Here is a 17,081-nt window from a genome sequence, read left to right on the forward strand (position 1 = left end):
ATCAAAATGGGATACCCACACACACCACCATGAAACCAATTCTCATGGGTATGACATAATGGTTTTGTCCAGATTTCTGTAGACCAACAAGTAACTCCCGAGACAAACGGATTCTTTATGCATGTTGCAGTGGGAGAATTTCCACCACGGTGTCAGGTCTCCCAGGACGACATCAAATTCCAGTACTGTCGAAATGTTAGCTACTTCACAGACACAAGAAAAGGTTTTGGTCTATGTTAAAGACTACGATGTAAACTGCCGCAAAATATTGGCATATTGCTTTGCGCTAGGCAACGTCTGCAGCTTTTAAATGGTGTTGCAGGTCCAAGGTTTATAATACAGCAAACACTTTCCTACTAGCATGCAATTCAGTAGCATATTAGCCCTTTATTTGTCAATATTGAGCATTTGCAGTCAGGCCTTATTCTGCATGACCACATTTTAGAACAGTTTCCACTATATAACCTAATAACTGCTGCTTAATGAGTAAGAACGGAAGTTGTTGATCATGAAGTACCATAAGAATAAGTCATTATCCCTAAATAACACAAGACTACAAGTATTAGGGGAAAAAAACCTCCTAATTACATCTTCCTAACTCAGGATATGTAGTACGTGTCAAACTACTTAATGTAAAACATGGTCATACAGATAAAGGCATTCCTCAGTGCTTAATGATGACCGCTAAAGAACCAATATGCAACTAATGTGCATGCAAATAACAACACATCAACTGTTAATATGTGTAGCCCTGTATGAAGTGTTAATAATGTATCTTACATTTCAGCTTCATAACTTGAAGTTTGATTTTTTTTTCTTTTTCTATTTCTCTGTTTACCGTGAGCATGTGCCAAAATAACAAGGCACATACTCAACCTAAATGGTGGCAAACCTGATTCTGTAATAGATGCTGCTTTGTATAGTTTACACTAATCCATTAATAGTTGCTTTGATCTGCCCCAATACTGATCCAGTGACCGGTTTGGACATCTCCGGTGTGTATTTTTGTTCTTTGTAGATAACACGAATGATTCCCAAAATCAAATCAAAGATACTGAAGATATTACTAATGTTACATATCTGCAGTGATGTTTACCGATCAATTCTGCATATCTTCACATACGATTAGGGACAGTTTACACAAATGCAGACTACTATGTACACATGGTGATACTCGGCCCCAGGAACATTCTTGCTGTGATTTTATCAGAAAACAAAATCATGGAGCTACAACTTCAGCAGGAGAATTAGGAACATCTTGTACCGATCCTGTCTATGCACCATCTGGGTGTACAAGTGATGTAGAACAACACAAGAAACAATAAACATAAGAAGTACTTTGTTTGCTGAGACCACATGATGTCATTTTATCTTCATCAAAATCTCAACAACAAAGCGTGCCACACATGGGAAAATTTAAACATCAAACTACCGACTTTAAGACATTTGATTCCTTCGTGGGGCCTCAGTTTACAAATTCAAGACTCAGAAAGACTTCTTAGTATACTAGAGACGGCTATGAAAGCTTATATAGAATTCACTTTACCATCTCAGTTTCAATCCCACACAACAACATTAGATGAAGGACTAAAAGACATAGATAAAAAAAAATCATACCACTGTTGTTTGATGTCATATGAGTCAGGATTGAGGAGTGGGTATGTTAATTTTGCATTTAATTTTCATTGCTATGTACCAAATAAACATGTATACTGGAGTCAAAGATAATATGATAGTCCTATTTTGATTAAATCTTCATTATTCCATATTTCGCTTAAGGGCCACTTTGTTAGACTGCATTAGATTCTGCTGGTGTTTATAAATCTTGCACTGCATCAAAAATGGTATTACAGGCTAAAAAACACATCGAGCAAACTATCATCACTATTCTTTCACAACTTATTTCATAATAACATGCCGGTCGTCACTTGAGCTAAAGCTGCAACTTCTGGGGAAATAAGACTGACGAGGTTAACGGTGCCAGAGGCTGGTTTCCTCAAGAATTTACAGAGAAGCCTACTATCTCTAACACAAGCCACAGGGCTCTTCCTGCTTTTATAAACACACACAACTCACTGATGAGTGAAAGTCCTTCAGATGCCACAGAAAAGCTGCGCAATGACATGCATGAATTCAGGGGCCCTCAGAGGACAGCCCTGGAGGGGGGGTGGTGGAGAAAATCCCCATGCATCAAGGCTGAATAACAGCAAATGTCTCCTAAACTGCAGAAAATTACAATAAGTGAGAGATGATGCGGACACTATCAAGACAGCCAGTCGCAGCTGCTCACATCTGAACATATATGGTAGAGGAGAAATGGCAACAGTGGAGCAAATCAAGATGTACGTCTGAGACAGGACTGCTGGGCTGCTGCTAACGATACACACTGTGCTCTCTGTCTGTGAAACGACTACCAGCCACCCTGACCAGGCCAGCAAAACACATGAAAAAAAAGATGTCTTTAGCTTGACAGCATTGAGCCTGAAACTGAGGCTAGGCATAGTTTCTACAACGCTTCACAATTACAATAAGCCCGACTGCTGCTGCTGCTGGCTGTCTGTCTGTCTGTCTGTCTGTAGCCCCCAAACGCTGCTGAAGTGACAGAAGGCCAGATAAACTAGTGTTCACGGAGAGCCACTAAAACCTGAACACACACAATGTTGGTAACTTGTGTGAATATTGCAGAGAAAACGTATCAAGAGGAACCAAAGTGGGACAGCTAGCCACCTAGCCTGACACATACTCCAGACAGAAGACAACAAAGACAGCACGTACCTGCTTCTAAGTCCTTTTTTCAAAGTGTGTCACCGTCCTTTTCGTAACATGGGAGGTTAAATCCTGTGGGAGATAATGACAAGCGTTGAAAACGGGTAGTTATCGCAGTGTTAACCCTAGCTGCAACTAGGCAGGCCTACACAGAAATCGCGATCCGAGGACGTTCAGTGGCTGGGATTGTGAAACTGACAACACAGTCCCGAGCTGATCCGAGAAGCAAAATCGAAGGCAATGGGCCCAGGATGGCTACGAGCTAAGCTAACATAAAGGCTAGTCCCACTTCACCCACCAAATACCCGATTACGCTCAGCCATTTTGACTCGCGACTAAATCCTGTCGACTCTTAAAAGCCAGTGCCACCTCTCTATTGTGTTTCTATTTTATAATATAGAAATGTCTCACTATTAGCCCTCGACGAAGTTGCCATTCCTGCCTTCCGAGGCATCCACTCTTGTTTACCCAGCAGGTCGTCTGTTCGCTGGCTCCGGCTACAACACTGTCGTTGTCCTCACCGCCACGAGAGGGCGCCAGACCGCAGCCAGCAAGCCTGCGACTTTACGACACTTTGCGACAGTTGGATTTAACTTTAATCCCTTTACATTTCCAAGCAGAGCGTGTTGATACAAACAAACTGTGTGTGGAGAGGAAACCCTCTCCTCGTCTATATTCATTTCAGAGAAGAATCTCTGTGTTATTTCACGTCTAAACGCCCATGCAGTGATGACAATGTAAGTTTATGCACCATTGTTTTGAATGTGTCGCCGTACTACATCATCGATTCAAAATACTAGCGCGCCCACTAGCGGATATAGGCTGGATGTGGAGGAAGGTGACAAACCCTCAAATACAAAATTCTCAAGAATGTGTAATAGCACTAATTAATAATGACGTGGTTATTACTTATTAATCCAGTCTATTTATACGAATAATGATGGGGTAACGTTATCACAATCTATAATTACTTATAGGCTACCTGACAAGCACTACCACTGAGAAGCATAAATAATCCCACAAGTGTAAATTATTCATACATTGCTGTCCAGAATGCAAGGAATCATTATTTGAGATGAGAGTGAGAATGACTGACTGAATGGTTAAAAAGCTGTTGCTGAAACTGAATCACCGATCACACATAGGCCTATACAGACTTTTCCGTCTAACCTGAATATTAACATATTGCATTGATAAGTGCTGAACATACCATTGACTGTATAGGTTGGATTTTTTTTTTTCACTTTATTATAACAAGACACAAATTAAGTCAGCCTTATAATAAACAAATGAGTTACATTTAAGGAGAAGCCTGCAGTTCCTGTTTTGTTTGTTTTTTAGACAAAAATAAAAATAACAATGCTCTGTCAGATTCATTTTATAACCTTAGTTTGTTGTGTTTTCTTCTGTTTTATGACTGACAGAAATCAGCTTTAAGGTGCATAACTGCTACACAGGACAAAGTAAGAGCTGAAAGAAATGGAAATGATTTTAGAGCTACTTTACAATTTGCACATCGTGTGTATTTTTAACACAATATCAGTGTTTCATACTCAAATATCACGATTATCTTCAATATCTGTATTGCAACACTCCTTGAGTGTCCTAATGTCTGTTTAGATGCCTGAAAATGTAAATAAACGGCAAAGATTAGAAAAAAAATCGGAATTTGAAAATTTTGAATTTTTATATTTAAATAACTCCTATCACAGTAACTATCATTTGATGTTAGTTTGGCATGTTCTGAAGATTAAACTGACACTGAAGGGAAGAGCAATGCCTTGACTTTAGAGATGGCACTGCTGCTCACTATATTTTCATTTATTCCCCATGTATGTTTGTATATGCAGGGGCTGAGTCTTGTTTATTAAAATTAAAATGTAGAGAAAAATGGCATTTAATTGGCACCTAAACATAAACAGAAACTAACTTAATCAAACAAACGTGAAGATGTACTCATTTTTGTAGATTTTAAAAGACAGGTAAGGCTTCAGTGTGATTATGTGAATACATATCATGTTCAGTTGGTCCATGTAATGACATTTTTGTATCCTATTAACCTTGACAGGTGCAGGACAGCACATGGTAAAGATCTTGCATATTGTACAAAACAATAAGTTGTAATACATCTACAGGTATCTGAGGCTGCTGGATCAAGATTTACTGGGTTTCGATTGGATGGACAGCCAAAAGTCTTCTGAGATCAACAAGAGAAGCAGCTGAACCTGTGTGAAAGCTGCTTGACTGTGACTGAAGATGAAGCCAAGGCCTGTGTAACTGCTTATTTTGTAATGAAGAATGGTCTGTGAGTATACAGAATGCTTCTCAACCCCATTCTTAAAAAAACAAACAAACAAAAAACACATAAATCTGTGTTCGTTTTAGTGGAAAGGCTCTAACCAGCTACTTATAAACCTTTGATTGAAGCTGCAGTATTGAGTTAAAGGAGAAGTGAAGTTAACAATCTGCAACAACCACCACTTATGATTAATTAAGTCTATTTAGCTTTTATTTTCTACTGTAATAGACAAGAGATGTGTGCTTTAATGACAGAAAAGACATTTGAACGGTTAATTTCCTTTAGAGATGCTGCCTTTTAAATATTTTATAGAACACAGGTTTGTTCACTTGATCCTCCACTACAGGAAGTGGCGTTGTGACGTTTAATGACGACAAATGAAGACAACGAAGAAGAAGCTGGGCAAATAGTCCGCGCGCCGTTGTATGCGTGCACGACTCGGTAATCTTGAGGTAAAATGGCGACGGGTGCCATTTCCACGGAGTGTAAGAAAATATCCGAATTAAGAGTTGTTGATCTTAAATCCGAGCTCAAACGACGGAATTTAGACACAACTGGTGTAAAGAGCGTCCTTCTGTCAAGACTGAGACAGGTAACTGAAAAATGAACGGAATTGGCGCAGAAAAAGGTGGCGGAGCTGGGGAATGCGATGCACAGTTGCAAACGGCTAACGTTAGCTAGCTAGCTAACTTACGCGAATGTTGTGACAGATTTCATGCCAGGCTAGTATCCAGTCGCGTCAACGTTAAGGTCACACGCACAGATGTAATGTAAGTGTTCATACAATGGGAGGGTCAGTACAGACATCTGCATCTGCCTCGAAACAACGCACGAATAAGGGTGGCTGCACTTAAAGCTTTGCAATGTTAACGAGCATATGGCACATTAAATTAGCCTATTCAGTCAGTCAGAATCTGTGTTCCTTTATTGTACCACAAACGGCGACATTTGTTTGTAATCTGTTAGTACATAGGGGCGTAGTTTTATTGTGAACTGCGCGGAGGACCACGCACATGCTTCTACGACGAAGAAATGACTTGACCATCGGGGTCAATTAAGCTGTTAAAGGGAAAGTTACTGGAAAGTGTTGAACAATCAATCCTCCGTTTATTACACCAGATGTTATGAAAGCTCCTAAGATAATTTTACGAAAAAAAACATAGTGCTGTTCACCCACTGTCGTATTTGTGAAGCCTTTTTTCATACTTTGTTTTTATTGCATTTTTTATGCAATATACAAATACTGAAAAAGATATAGAAACAAATCATCAGAAAAGGAACACGCTAGATTGCCATGTCTCTACAGTTTGTTCCTATGATGATGTCGGTGTGATGGTCTTTATCCTGTCCTTGATGTGTGGACAGTCCATTCCTCACACTTTTCTAGGCATCAGTCCTCTTGAGTCCTTACCAACTGCTCCATGATATATATTTAATTCACAATTTTCCGCCAATCATCTTGTGTTGATGGATCTGGCTTGTACCATTTTCTCACTTTTTTGCAAGCCGCTAACAAAATCTGTCCTCTTTTAACACAACTGTCCCTGTCATATGGCCAAAATACAGTGGTACAGATGACTTACATATGTAGCCAAAAAACATGGGAATGATCTACATTTGTAGCCCCACACTGTCTACAACATGGCTGTGGTGCAGACAAGTATTAATTTATGAAACCTTTGTTGTATTTGCAGAAAATGTAGACATGAGTTGCCTTTTAGAAGATTTTACTTGCCTATCAAATCTATAGTAAATTATCCCAGAGACGCTTAAGATTCATTTAATCAGTATGTGAAACCTTTTATTCCATTTGTGGAAATCCAAAACAAGGCGATTTCACTGATTTTATAAAAGCCGTTGCAGTTTTTGTTTTTTAAATAAATTGGTCTTTCTTAAGGCTCTTGAGGATGAAGGTGGGGACCCGGAAATCATTCAGATCCAGCCTCCAGCTGACTCATTGCCTCGTAAAGGTGGAAAAGCAAAAGGTAATCTTTTTAACCAATGACATATGGAGGCCAAGCAAGTCAATATATTCTTGTTTTTGTATTGGTTTTTCAAATTTAAATTATTTCACCTTGCAGCGAGAAAAGGGGATTCAGACCTGGACACCACAGGGGATGAAGATGTATTGTCCAAGGTGACTATGGCACCCATTTCTGTTCATGTTTGCCACAGCTCTGCTGCTTTTTAGGCATTTTTGCATCATCTGCCACATTTGTAGAGTTCTTTTTTTAAGGCATAGCAATGACTTGTCAAAAATGTTTGACTTAAGCGTGTGCCTCATTATCATCATGAGAGCTGTTTGAATGGTTTATGCAAAGGCAACCATTAAATTATTTGAAGTTTTGGTCACACATGGCTCTGAGGAAGTAAAATATGAAATACAGAAAGCAGTTTGTACACTAGACTTACATACTTAGAGGTTTTACTACTCCAAAATGTAAATCAGACCTTTCGAAAGCCACAAAAACTTTTTCTTTGTGCTTTTAGCTGCAGTTTGTACTTTTTGGATATAAAGGAAAGCCATGAGAATACTGCAATAATTAATTTCTGTATTCAGTCTAAATACTTTTTGTTGCTGTGTCTGTTGCATTACAGTATTTCTCAGCTCATTCATTTATTTTCTTTTCTAGGAAGCTGAAGAGGATGAATCAGAAAAGGGTGCGTAAGCCGGCACACCAATGCCGAATGCTAACTCTATTTTTTTCTTTTGCACAGCTAACGTATATAATGACAAGAGAGTTCTGGTGAAATGCAAAAACTGCATCTAGTGGTATTGCATGCTTCCACTAGCTACTGCACTATTTAGATCACAATGCCCTAGGAGGAGCACCAAGGATGTACTTAATGAACACTTCTGAAGACCGACTCAAGTCTTTTTGTTATTGGTGCACACATGAATCATTGGATCTGGGTTGCCTTAACCCAGGTAATCAATTTCCTTGGATAACTCGGCGTGTTTAAAGAAAATGTGTCTACTTGTGTGGAGTTCCTGTTGCCTCTGTCATTTAACTACATTTCCAAGGGAAACGAAGAGTGAAGGCTCACAAACAGGCTGACATCTAACCATGTCCAATTTAAAGATGATCATTGCACTTTCCTGTTGACATTTTGATTACCATCACTGGTGGACAGAACACACTGTCAAGTGCACTGGATAGTGCTGAAAACTTGACTCCCTTCACCACAGGAATTGGGCTTCCTTTTTTTTACAGGTTTTGTGAGGTGATACAGCCTGTGAAAGTGGCCAGGAGTTGGCTAACTCAAGGACGCTTGTAGAGATGCCAAAGCCTTGTGTCAGGATGCAACTGAAATATCTCAATACTACATATATTCATCAAAGACATCTATCAACATCGCAAATATTCCTGCCAGTATGATGTCCAGTGAAGAGATGTGATGCCCATCATGGCCAGGGACTGGCAAGGGCAGACTGTTGGGACAGTGGACACACTTCTGTACACGGTTGTGTATATTTAACTGGACACATAACAAGTTGGATTTGATGATGATGGAGGAGTGTTCTGCAATCTTCTGATAAGACATCGATGACATTGAATGTTGAAGAAACACTGGAAGCAACTGAAGATTTACTGCAACTCAAATGAACTGAGTTTTGGACTGATCAGCTGGAAATGCATTTTGCTTAATGGAAGAATCAGAGGGATGAACTGATGAGTTGTCTCTCCTCATTTGAACTTTGTCACAAGATTCCCATCTGGAGAACTGCCACACTTGTAGGAAGCATCTGGAGTTGCATATTCAGAATGAATGATGACTCAAGTTCTTAAGATGTGTCAAGAAATGAAGAGCACTAAATCCTCCCCCATTTCCAGTGAAGATTGTGTGTTTTGTGTCTTCCTGTGGTGTCTACGCCCTCGATGACCATTAACACTAAATGTGCTTTCTATTCTACTTTTTAGGTCAAGTTACAATCGACATGTCAATGTTAAAAGTTGTTTTTTGCCATGTTTATCCTTGTTAAATCCCTCAGATGTAACTGATACAGATGATGGTACTCGTGAAAATTCTAAGCCAGCACCATGTGAAGACGGCCTCGCTCAGCCTGAGGCTGAGGCCGAGGCTGAACGAGAGTCAGAGGCTGTGGTGGCTGAGGCTGACTCAGAGCCTGAGCCAGATGTCGATGCTGAGGCTGAGCCAGAGGTGGATGAGGAGGCTGAGCCAGAGGTTGATGAGGATGCTGACCCAGAGATGGATGGGGAGGCTGAGCCAGAGATGGAGACTGACGATCTGGCTGAGATGGATGCAGAAGCCATTGGTTCCTCCAAAGAAGCTGAGGATGATCACCTGTCTGTCTCAATCCCAAATGAAGATGCCATCACCCTAGATGTCGATGGCGACGATCTCCTGGAAACAGGTAAACATGTGAAACTTCCAGATACAGAGGCCGAGAAGGGCACTGATGAGCCAGAGGCCTCTGCTGAGATGGGCCCAGATGATGACATGAAGGTGGAAGAGACGGAGGGTAAGAACGATGATGGATCCAGGGGTGAGGCCGCGAAGAAAGATGGCAGAGAGGCCTTGAAGAAAGCTGAAACGGGAGATAAAGAAAAGGATTCTGGGAAGAAAGGCCCCTGCACTACTGGGGCGTCAGGTCAAGCAAAGAGGTTTGTCTTTCTATGTCAGTTCTTTGATACTACTACCAAGTCCAGCTCACTAAGAACGCAACATTGTGGGTAGCGTCAAGATTTTTTTTTTTTTTTTTTTTGCCATAAGGGAAATGTTCACTGGTGTACCTAATCCTGCCATTTACTACTTTTGATTTATTTTCTGAAGTTGGTTAAATTGTGACATTTACCAGGAGCTCTGAAAACACCTCTTATTTTGTTACTTTGACCTTTCCAGCAGTTTTAAAGCCTTTTCTACGCAAGGCACTGTAAAAGAGCATTAGACCCTGTGATGGCAGTGTTTTTTTTTGTTTGTTTTGTTTTGTTTTTTGTTTTTGGTCAAATGATTCGCTGTGAAGTTGAACAAACCTCCGAAGATTTCATTGGTCCAGGGAATAAATTGGCTGACAACCTGACCCATCTCACCACCGGAAAAGAAATGAAGCCTTTGGTTCAGATCTACGCCTTGCCAACAGGATTTTTTTCTGAAAAGAACAAAATATGGTGTTTTGTTTCACTAGATGTGTGAATGTCTCTTAACACCAGAGTTTTTATTATTTTGTTTTTTACCTTCACTTATTTCTTTTGTTGTTGCAACATTTGCTTTGTAGCTCTTCAAGAGACAGAGATGGAAAAGCTGCAAAAGACGACAAGGGTAAGAATTATAACAGTTGTTAGAATTATGAAACCCATGGAAGTTTTTCCTGTTTGGTTCAACTTGAAGCTTTTTACACCCATTGCCTGCTAAATATGTTTTGTAAAATGTCTTCATCAGGAGTTGTTAGCAGCAGTAGCAGCAACAGCAGCTCTTCTCGTAACATTTGGGTAAGCGGCCTGTCTTCAAACACCAAAGCAGCTGATCTGAAGAACCTGTTTGGCAAATATGGGAAGGTAAATTATGTGAACTTTTTTTGGAATTAGTTGTTTATAAATATCTTTGAATTTAAGCTCCTTGTTGATGATAAATGTTGAAATTAAATTATTTACTAACAGGTTTTGAGCGCCAAGGTGGTTACAAATGCTCGCAGCCCTGGTTCCAAGTGTTATGGCTTGGTGACAATGTCCTCCAGTAATGAGGTGACACGGTGCGTCTCCCACCTCGACTGTACAGAGCTTCACGGACAGCAGATATATGTTGAAAGGGTGAGTTAGGAATCAGATATCAAGTCAGAATTGTTTTCAGGGATCTTGATCGGTGTAATGGAACCCTGTCATTTGTGGACAAAAAGTGGGCCTGCAATTATTCCATTGCTGCTGTTTTTCAGGCCAAAAATGATCCATTTAAAAAGGACAGCTCAAAGAAGGAAGCAGAGGACAAAGCAAGTTCAAGCAAATCAAGTGACAAGCGCATTTCCACAGGAGCAAAGTTGACTAACAAGTGGGTGATATAAAATTCAAAGTTAATACTGTTGTTAATCTAAAGCACATTTAACCCCTTTTCTCTATCCTAACATGTAGAACACCGCCATCTTACAAAAAAGAAGACAAGAAATTGGATAAACTTTCAGAAAAGGACAAAGATTTAGCCAAGAAACAGGATCCCAAAGGTGGAAAATCTGAGTCTGTTTCATCCAACTCTGGAAATGATTCTTCGAAGAAAGATGACAGAAAGCATGGGCGTATGTTTTAACTGATTTTCTCATTTCTGAATTAGATAATCTAACTTTGATTTGATCAAGAAGCATATGCCTGTTTTCTCACTTTTATCTTTTTATTTTTCTCTAGGACCAAAGAGCCCAGGCAAGATGGTGCCAATATATCATAACAAAGGAGACTCTAATTTTGGCAAAATGAGACCTTTCAGGAGGGGGGGGAGATACTTTGATAGAGTAAGACTATTTATTTTTTATTTTATTGAATTTATGTGAATTGTAATTTGAATTGTGTTTAAGATCTGTCATCAGAGGATATGAAATAAGATTCTGCTTGGTTCTTTTTTTTTCTTTTTCTTTTTTTTTGTAGCCATTTGTCAACATGAACGTTCAGAGGCGGCCAAAATGGTTGATTCCTCCTGAAGAGGTATAAAACATTGTATTTATCTTTTAAAATGATCCTTTCTTAGCTTTTATAAAGATAAATATGTAACTTATACCTTTCTATTTTCCCTTTGCAGTTGGAGATGATGAAAGACAAACCGCGTCCTTTTATGAACAAGGGGGAAGACATCCTGCCATTTGAGAAGATGAAGGAGCAGAGGATGCGTGAACGCATGGCTCGTGTGGATCGTGTCCGTAGAGCTGTAGAGTTGCGCAGGTAGTCATAAACACGGTTCATACATTTTGTTGATTTGAAATACAGAGGGTTTGTGTGTCTTAAGAATGTTTCCAAATTGCTAAGAAATTTTTTGTTTGTTTTTTTTTTCCCTAAGGCGTCGTGAAATTGCTGAACGAGATCGTCGGGAACGCGAGCGTGTCCGTCTCTTGCGTGAGCGAGAAGAACGGGAGAACCTGCTCCGGGAGCGCCAGAGACTGGAGATGGAGAGACAAAAACTGGAAAGGGAGCGCCTGGAGAGGGAGAGGCTTGAGAGAGAGAGAGTCCGTATTGAGCAGGTACATGAACAAATTTACCTGCTTGTCAAAGTTAACACCTTTTCGTAGTCAAATGTTCAGGCGTCCCTGTAGTCCACGATTTAAGATGCGCAGAAGAAAAAAGGCAGCCTGAGCGCTTTTCTGTTTCTAAGAATAAGTTGTTAGTAATTTAATTTATTTACCACATTTTTTTAATTTATTTTTTTATTTTTGTTTGTTTTAGAAAGTATTCATCGACACTCTAATAAAATCGCATAGTCTGCCTGTGATTGTTTTAGGACACCCAAGTCTCTATCGTTAATTCTAATTAAGTATTGTGTCTTTCAGGAACGGCGTAAAGAGGCAGAGCGCATGGCACGTGAACGTGAGGAGCTGCGGAGGCAGCAAGAGCAGCTCCGATATGAGCAAGAAAAAAGAAACAATCTCAAGAGAGGCCGTGAAGTAGAACATGGGTATTTACACTTTACACAGTTTTTGTCCCTTAGCAGTTTTGTGGTGTTATTATAAATAAGATGATGATTGATCATGGAGCTAAACTGAACACAAGTGATCATACACTTCATATTAAAGTTAATAAAGAAAGTGCTCTGATAAGATCCAGAACACCTGGTAATGGCCAAATGCTGGTCAAAAATTAGTGGATACATTTGTTAGTCGGCATCATTAAACTAGTCACCATTTTGTCTCAGGTATGTTAATTTTGAGTGAAATCAAACTGGGCTACTCGTTGACTCCACACTAGTTTCCTTTTACTGTTCCTACTGCCTTGTCATGATTGGACTTTCCTGGTCTCTAATTAACTGACATTAAAAATGCACAGTAGACATCTATAATAAATATTCAGATGGATCTTGATCAACTTTTTCAAGATATGACTCTTCTTGTATGTCATTTGTTTCCAATGAAATGTAGCTTTAAAAAATTGTTTTGCGGCTCAGTGGCTGCGAGGGTGAACTTTACACCAAGCAGTCACCCTCTTCAAGCAAGAACAATGTTGTATTTAAATTGAAAATATAAATAAACAATACCACAACACATTGTGAACATTGATAACCCTAAGCATTGCTGATCAAATCACTCATAAGATATGTCTGTATTGTGTCAGTCGCAGAGACGACTCCTATTGGAATGGGAACAAGAAGATGCAGTCTGAGTCTGATGTCCGTTTGAACCAAGGCTCAAACTTCAACCGGCAGCAGAACCGCTTTTCGAACTTCAATCCCAGAGAGAGAGGTCGATTTCCAGAGGCTGCTGCCGAGCAACCAAACACGTATGACAGGTACAACTGAAGCAATCCAACAAGAGTTACAAGAGGCCTTATTTAGGGAAGAAGACACTGTAGGAAGATGCAATAATATAAAATATTTATATCTGATATAAGATAAAAATATTGATGTCTGTCAACCAGTCACTGGGACATTTGAACAGAGCCATAGCTGCCAGTCAAAAAGTAAAGTAAATTGTATTCCAAAAATGTAGGTTTGTTCAGGAGTTTGTTTGTTTGTTTTTTTTTACATGAAGTGTAACATTCACTTCCAGATGTAGGTAGTTTTCAGAATTTAGAACTGAGTAAAAATGTAATCTGTGTGGATCATGAAAATGTCAACTGAGAAGCAAAAGTTTTCAGAATACATCAGAACAGACACAAGTGTGTTTGTACTGAGTCTCTGTATTTTTGGCCAAACAAGTTAACCATTTTATGCTATGTCTTAGTAATTTCACTTTTTGTGATGTGACTAATCCCACATTGTTTTTCTGTTAAGACGTAACCGGTTTGATGGTGAGCCAGAGGCGAAGAAAAGTCGCCCTGCTCCTCACAGAGAGAGCTCTGGCTTTGAGCGTTACCCCAAGAACTTTGAAACAGTCCGCAGAGCTGAGCCACCTCCTCCTGCCCGCACCGAACTCCGCGACACAGACCGCAGAGACAGAGATGAGAGGCGGCCTGTGCCCATTCATGATCGCCCCATGGGAGCCAGAGCTACAATGCCGAGCATGTCGCACAACCGTTCACCCAGGGATGGAGGGCATGGATGGAAGAACGATGGCGGCATGAACTCCAACAAGGGAGACTTGAGGTATAAAATAATGCAGTCTTATGAGAAGCATTATGGCATGTGCATGTTTTGTTTCCTCCATGAATTGAAAGCTATTTTTTTTTTTTGTCTTCTTTTGTATCTGTAACGCTGGGTTGAACAGAGGACCTATGCGCATGCGCACAGAGCGACCAGGCAGAGACGGCCCAGGCCCTTCACTCAGAGGAGGCTCCTCAAGCAGCCGTGGACGAAGCAGCTTTAACGAGCGAGACTCAAGACCCATGGTGATGAGCAACCAGGTTAGCTTACCCTCCTTCTAAAAGCATGAGTGCACATCTGAGGTCCCCCTTTACATATGTTACAGGATATTGACCGGTCATGTAAAAAATACTGTCATTGTAAAATGTCTGATGCTCGTCTTAATACGTTAGCAGCTTGAAATAGGACATGACAAATGAGACTAGCCCCATATGTCATTACTTTGCTTGCACAAGCCTGTGATCAATCTGTTGAAGTTCTTTAATACTGCTGTACCGTGGATTTCTTTGTGAAGGTCATTTTTTCATGCAGTCCAAAGAATGTGACTAAAGGCAGATTCTCGAGTGCCTCGTCTCAGTTGCCTCTCTGGGCTCCGCTAACACAGAGCAGCAGTTTGTTTGAGTTTGTATTTTTAGCTCATCGATAGTACATATTATCTTTTTGAATTTTCTCTTCTGTTTCTTCAGCCGTTCTCCTCTGGCCGACAAGTTGTGGTGGAACGTCACAACCGGGAGCAGGGAATGAGGAAGGAGTGGCACGGTGGATCAAGCTCCCAGGAACGGGGCTTCCCTGATAATCGCAGATTGGGAGACAGCCGGGGCAGCATGATGGCTCCTTCAAGGTATACCAAATTTTATTAAAAGGCCGACCAAACTGCCTAACCCTGCTCTCAGCCATCTTAGACTTTGCCTCTGTTTCTCTCTCTTCAGTCACTCTTCATCTGGACTGAACCGAATTGTACAGATCACCAGCAGCTCCATTCCCAGCGGTAGCAATGTGGGCGGGTTCAAGCCCTACAAAGGAACGCCGCGGCAGTTTTAACTGCAAACAAAAGCTGAAGACTTTTCTGAACTTTTATTTTTAGGATATCAACAGTTTTAGGTGGCATGTTTGCAGCCACGGGGTTGATGACACTATTTTATTTTGTATAGACCAGTGTTTACCTCAGTGTAGGGTTTTTCTGACAGTTCTGCTGTAACTTTTGAGTAACCCTGTGCACATGTTTTACTTATTTCGGAAGATGTTGTACAGCCCTAGGTCTTTGTAACAAGTTTTCAAGTGATATTACCAACGTCTACGCTACTTGAGTGTTGTATGTACATTTTCAATAGCCTAGTGTCACACTCAGTTTTCCAGTGTAATAAGTCTTATTTTAGTGTATTATAGTTCTCATGAAGTGATAGCAATCATTTGGCTGTTTCTCTGTGAGGAAACAGATGACATTATTTTGAGAAGACATACTTTGTGTGGATTTCCTGTTTTGTAAAGTTTAGATGGATTTGCTAAAACAATGTCAAACTGTAAACTAGCCTGCATTGTAGCAAAATACCTCTCACAGGCCATGAGTTGAATAACATACAGGTCTGTGTCTGAAATAAATACTGGGTTTTCAGTCTGTTACAGCAGGGCACTCAGTGGTTATGTGAAGGAACCACAACACATGTTTTTATATTTTCTCGTTGTTGTTATTCTGCAGATTTACTGACATCTGGCAGTCAAATGTCTCACATTTCTGGTACTTTGGATTTTTCTGTCAGTTCACAACAATTTTCCATATTGCTTTCTCAGTCATTTCAGTTTTTTTTTCTTCTTAATTTAAAAAAATAACTAATGAAGTTATTTGTCCTTTTACACTTTGACCAGCACATCTAGAGCCACACTGCATGTACATAGGACTGTCACATACACTTGTCAGAATGGGTTGATAAAGCTTGATTAAATTCCTGAAGACTGACTTAGAATGGCTTATGCTGGTGGTAGCATCATTGTCTCTACATCACCTTCTTTGCATTGTCCACATCCCCTTTACCATCCAGAACTATGCACACTGCCATATGTGTCGGCTTAATTATTTGCCAGAACAACAACCAGTACTCTTTGGAATGATGCTGTCTGGTATGAGTGTCAGATTGGGGGGATTATTTGATGAAATGGGATTAACGTATATGAGAAATTTATACCATGTGAGCATTATATAAAAACAACTGAAGATTTAAGTTGCTACATCTTCCTGTCTCACCTCAGACTGTACAGATTATATCAGTTCATTCTTGAAACTTTATTTTAGAGTACGTGGGAAAACAAAGGACCTTCTCTGATAATCTCATTGTTTGGTGTGGCCCCCTGGATTTCCCATGCAATGGATGCAATACTTGTATATAATAGCTTCCTGCTCTCTGCTATGTAGAAGGATTCTCTCCCCCCAAACCTATGGCGGATGAATTAGAGCAGTGTCACATCCACCAAGAAAAAATCAGATATGTCTAGCATAGCAGTTGGTAGCATTTTATTTTTTTGTCCATTATCTTGATTTCACCTTTTATTATTTTTACTGTTTATTTAATTATTGAACATTTCTGTACTGAAAAATCTCTACTCCAATTTCAGTTAACTTATTGAAATGTTACTCAATTACAAGTAAAAGTGGTTTTAAAAATAATAATGTAAAATTATGAAGTATCCTTTTCAAACTCTATTCAGACTATTAGTTACTGTTTAACTATCGATGTTTAATGATTTATCAAAAGCAGCATTCAATCAATGGGGTTGTTTGTTTCTCCAAATCTTC

At 39.9% G+C, this 17,081-nt stretch overlaps 2 protein-coding genes across 5 annotated transcripts in view; one reads left to right on the plus strand and one right to left on the minus strand.

Moving 5' to 3' along the window:
* Positions 1–3,313, minus strand: part of rnf111 (ring finger protein 111) — a 32,510-nt gene extending 29,197 nt beyond the window's left edge. For 3 of the 4 annotated variants that reach the window (XM_037095515.1, XM_037095514.1, XM_037095512.1), the window contains exons 1-2: positions 3,178–3,313; positions 2,776–2,838 (exon numbers count right to left, since the gene is read on the minus strand). The gene's annotated coding sequence lies outside the window, so the exon portion shown is untranslated. The remainder of the gene's footprint in view (positions 1–2,775; positions 2,839–3,177) is intronic. The other variant, XM_037095513.1, reaches the window with a different exon arrangement.
* Positions 3,314–5,517: 2,204 nt separating this feature from the next.
* Positions 5,518–15,334, plus strand: sltm (SAFB-like, transcription modulator). The gene is made up of 20 exons (XM_037094551.1): positions 5,518–5,657; positions 6,963–7,050; positions 7,147–7,202; positions 7,699–7,726; positions 9,060–9,693; positions 10,305–10,348; positions 10,469–10,584; positions 10,687–10,836; positions 10,959–11,071; positions 11,152–11,312; positions 11,419–11,522; positions 11,656–11,712; positions 11,807–11,946; positions 12,062–12,242; positions 12,549–12,673; positions 13,327–13,500; positions 13,985–14,296; positions 14,418–14,553; positions 14,980–15,134; positions 15,223–15,334. Exons 1-20 carry the CDS (start codon positions 5,523–5,525, stop codon positions 15,332–15,334), a joined length of 3,021 nt encoding a protein of 1,006 aa, XP_036950446.1. The 5' UTR covers positions 5,518–5,522.
* Positions 15,335–17,081: the final 1,747 nt, after the last annotated feature.

Source organism: Acanthopagrus latus, chromosome 4, assembly GCF_904848185.1.
Source record: "Acanthopagrus latus isolate v.2019 chromosome 4, fAcaLat1.1, whole genome shotgun sequence".
NCBI lineage: Eukaryota > Metazoa > Chordata > Actinopteri > Spariformes > Sparidae > Acanthopagrus > Acanthopagrus latus.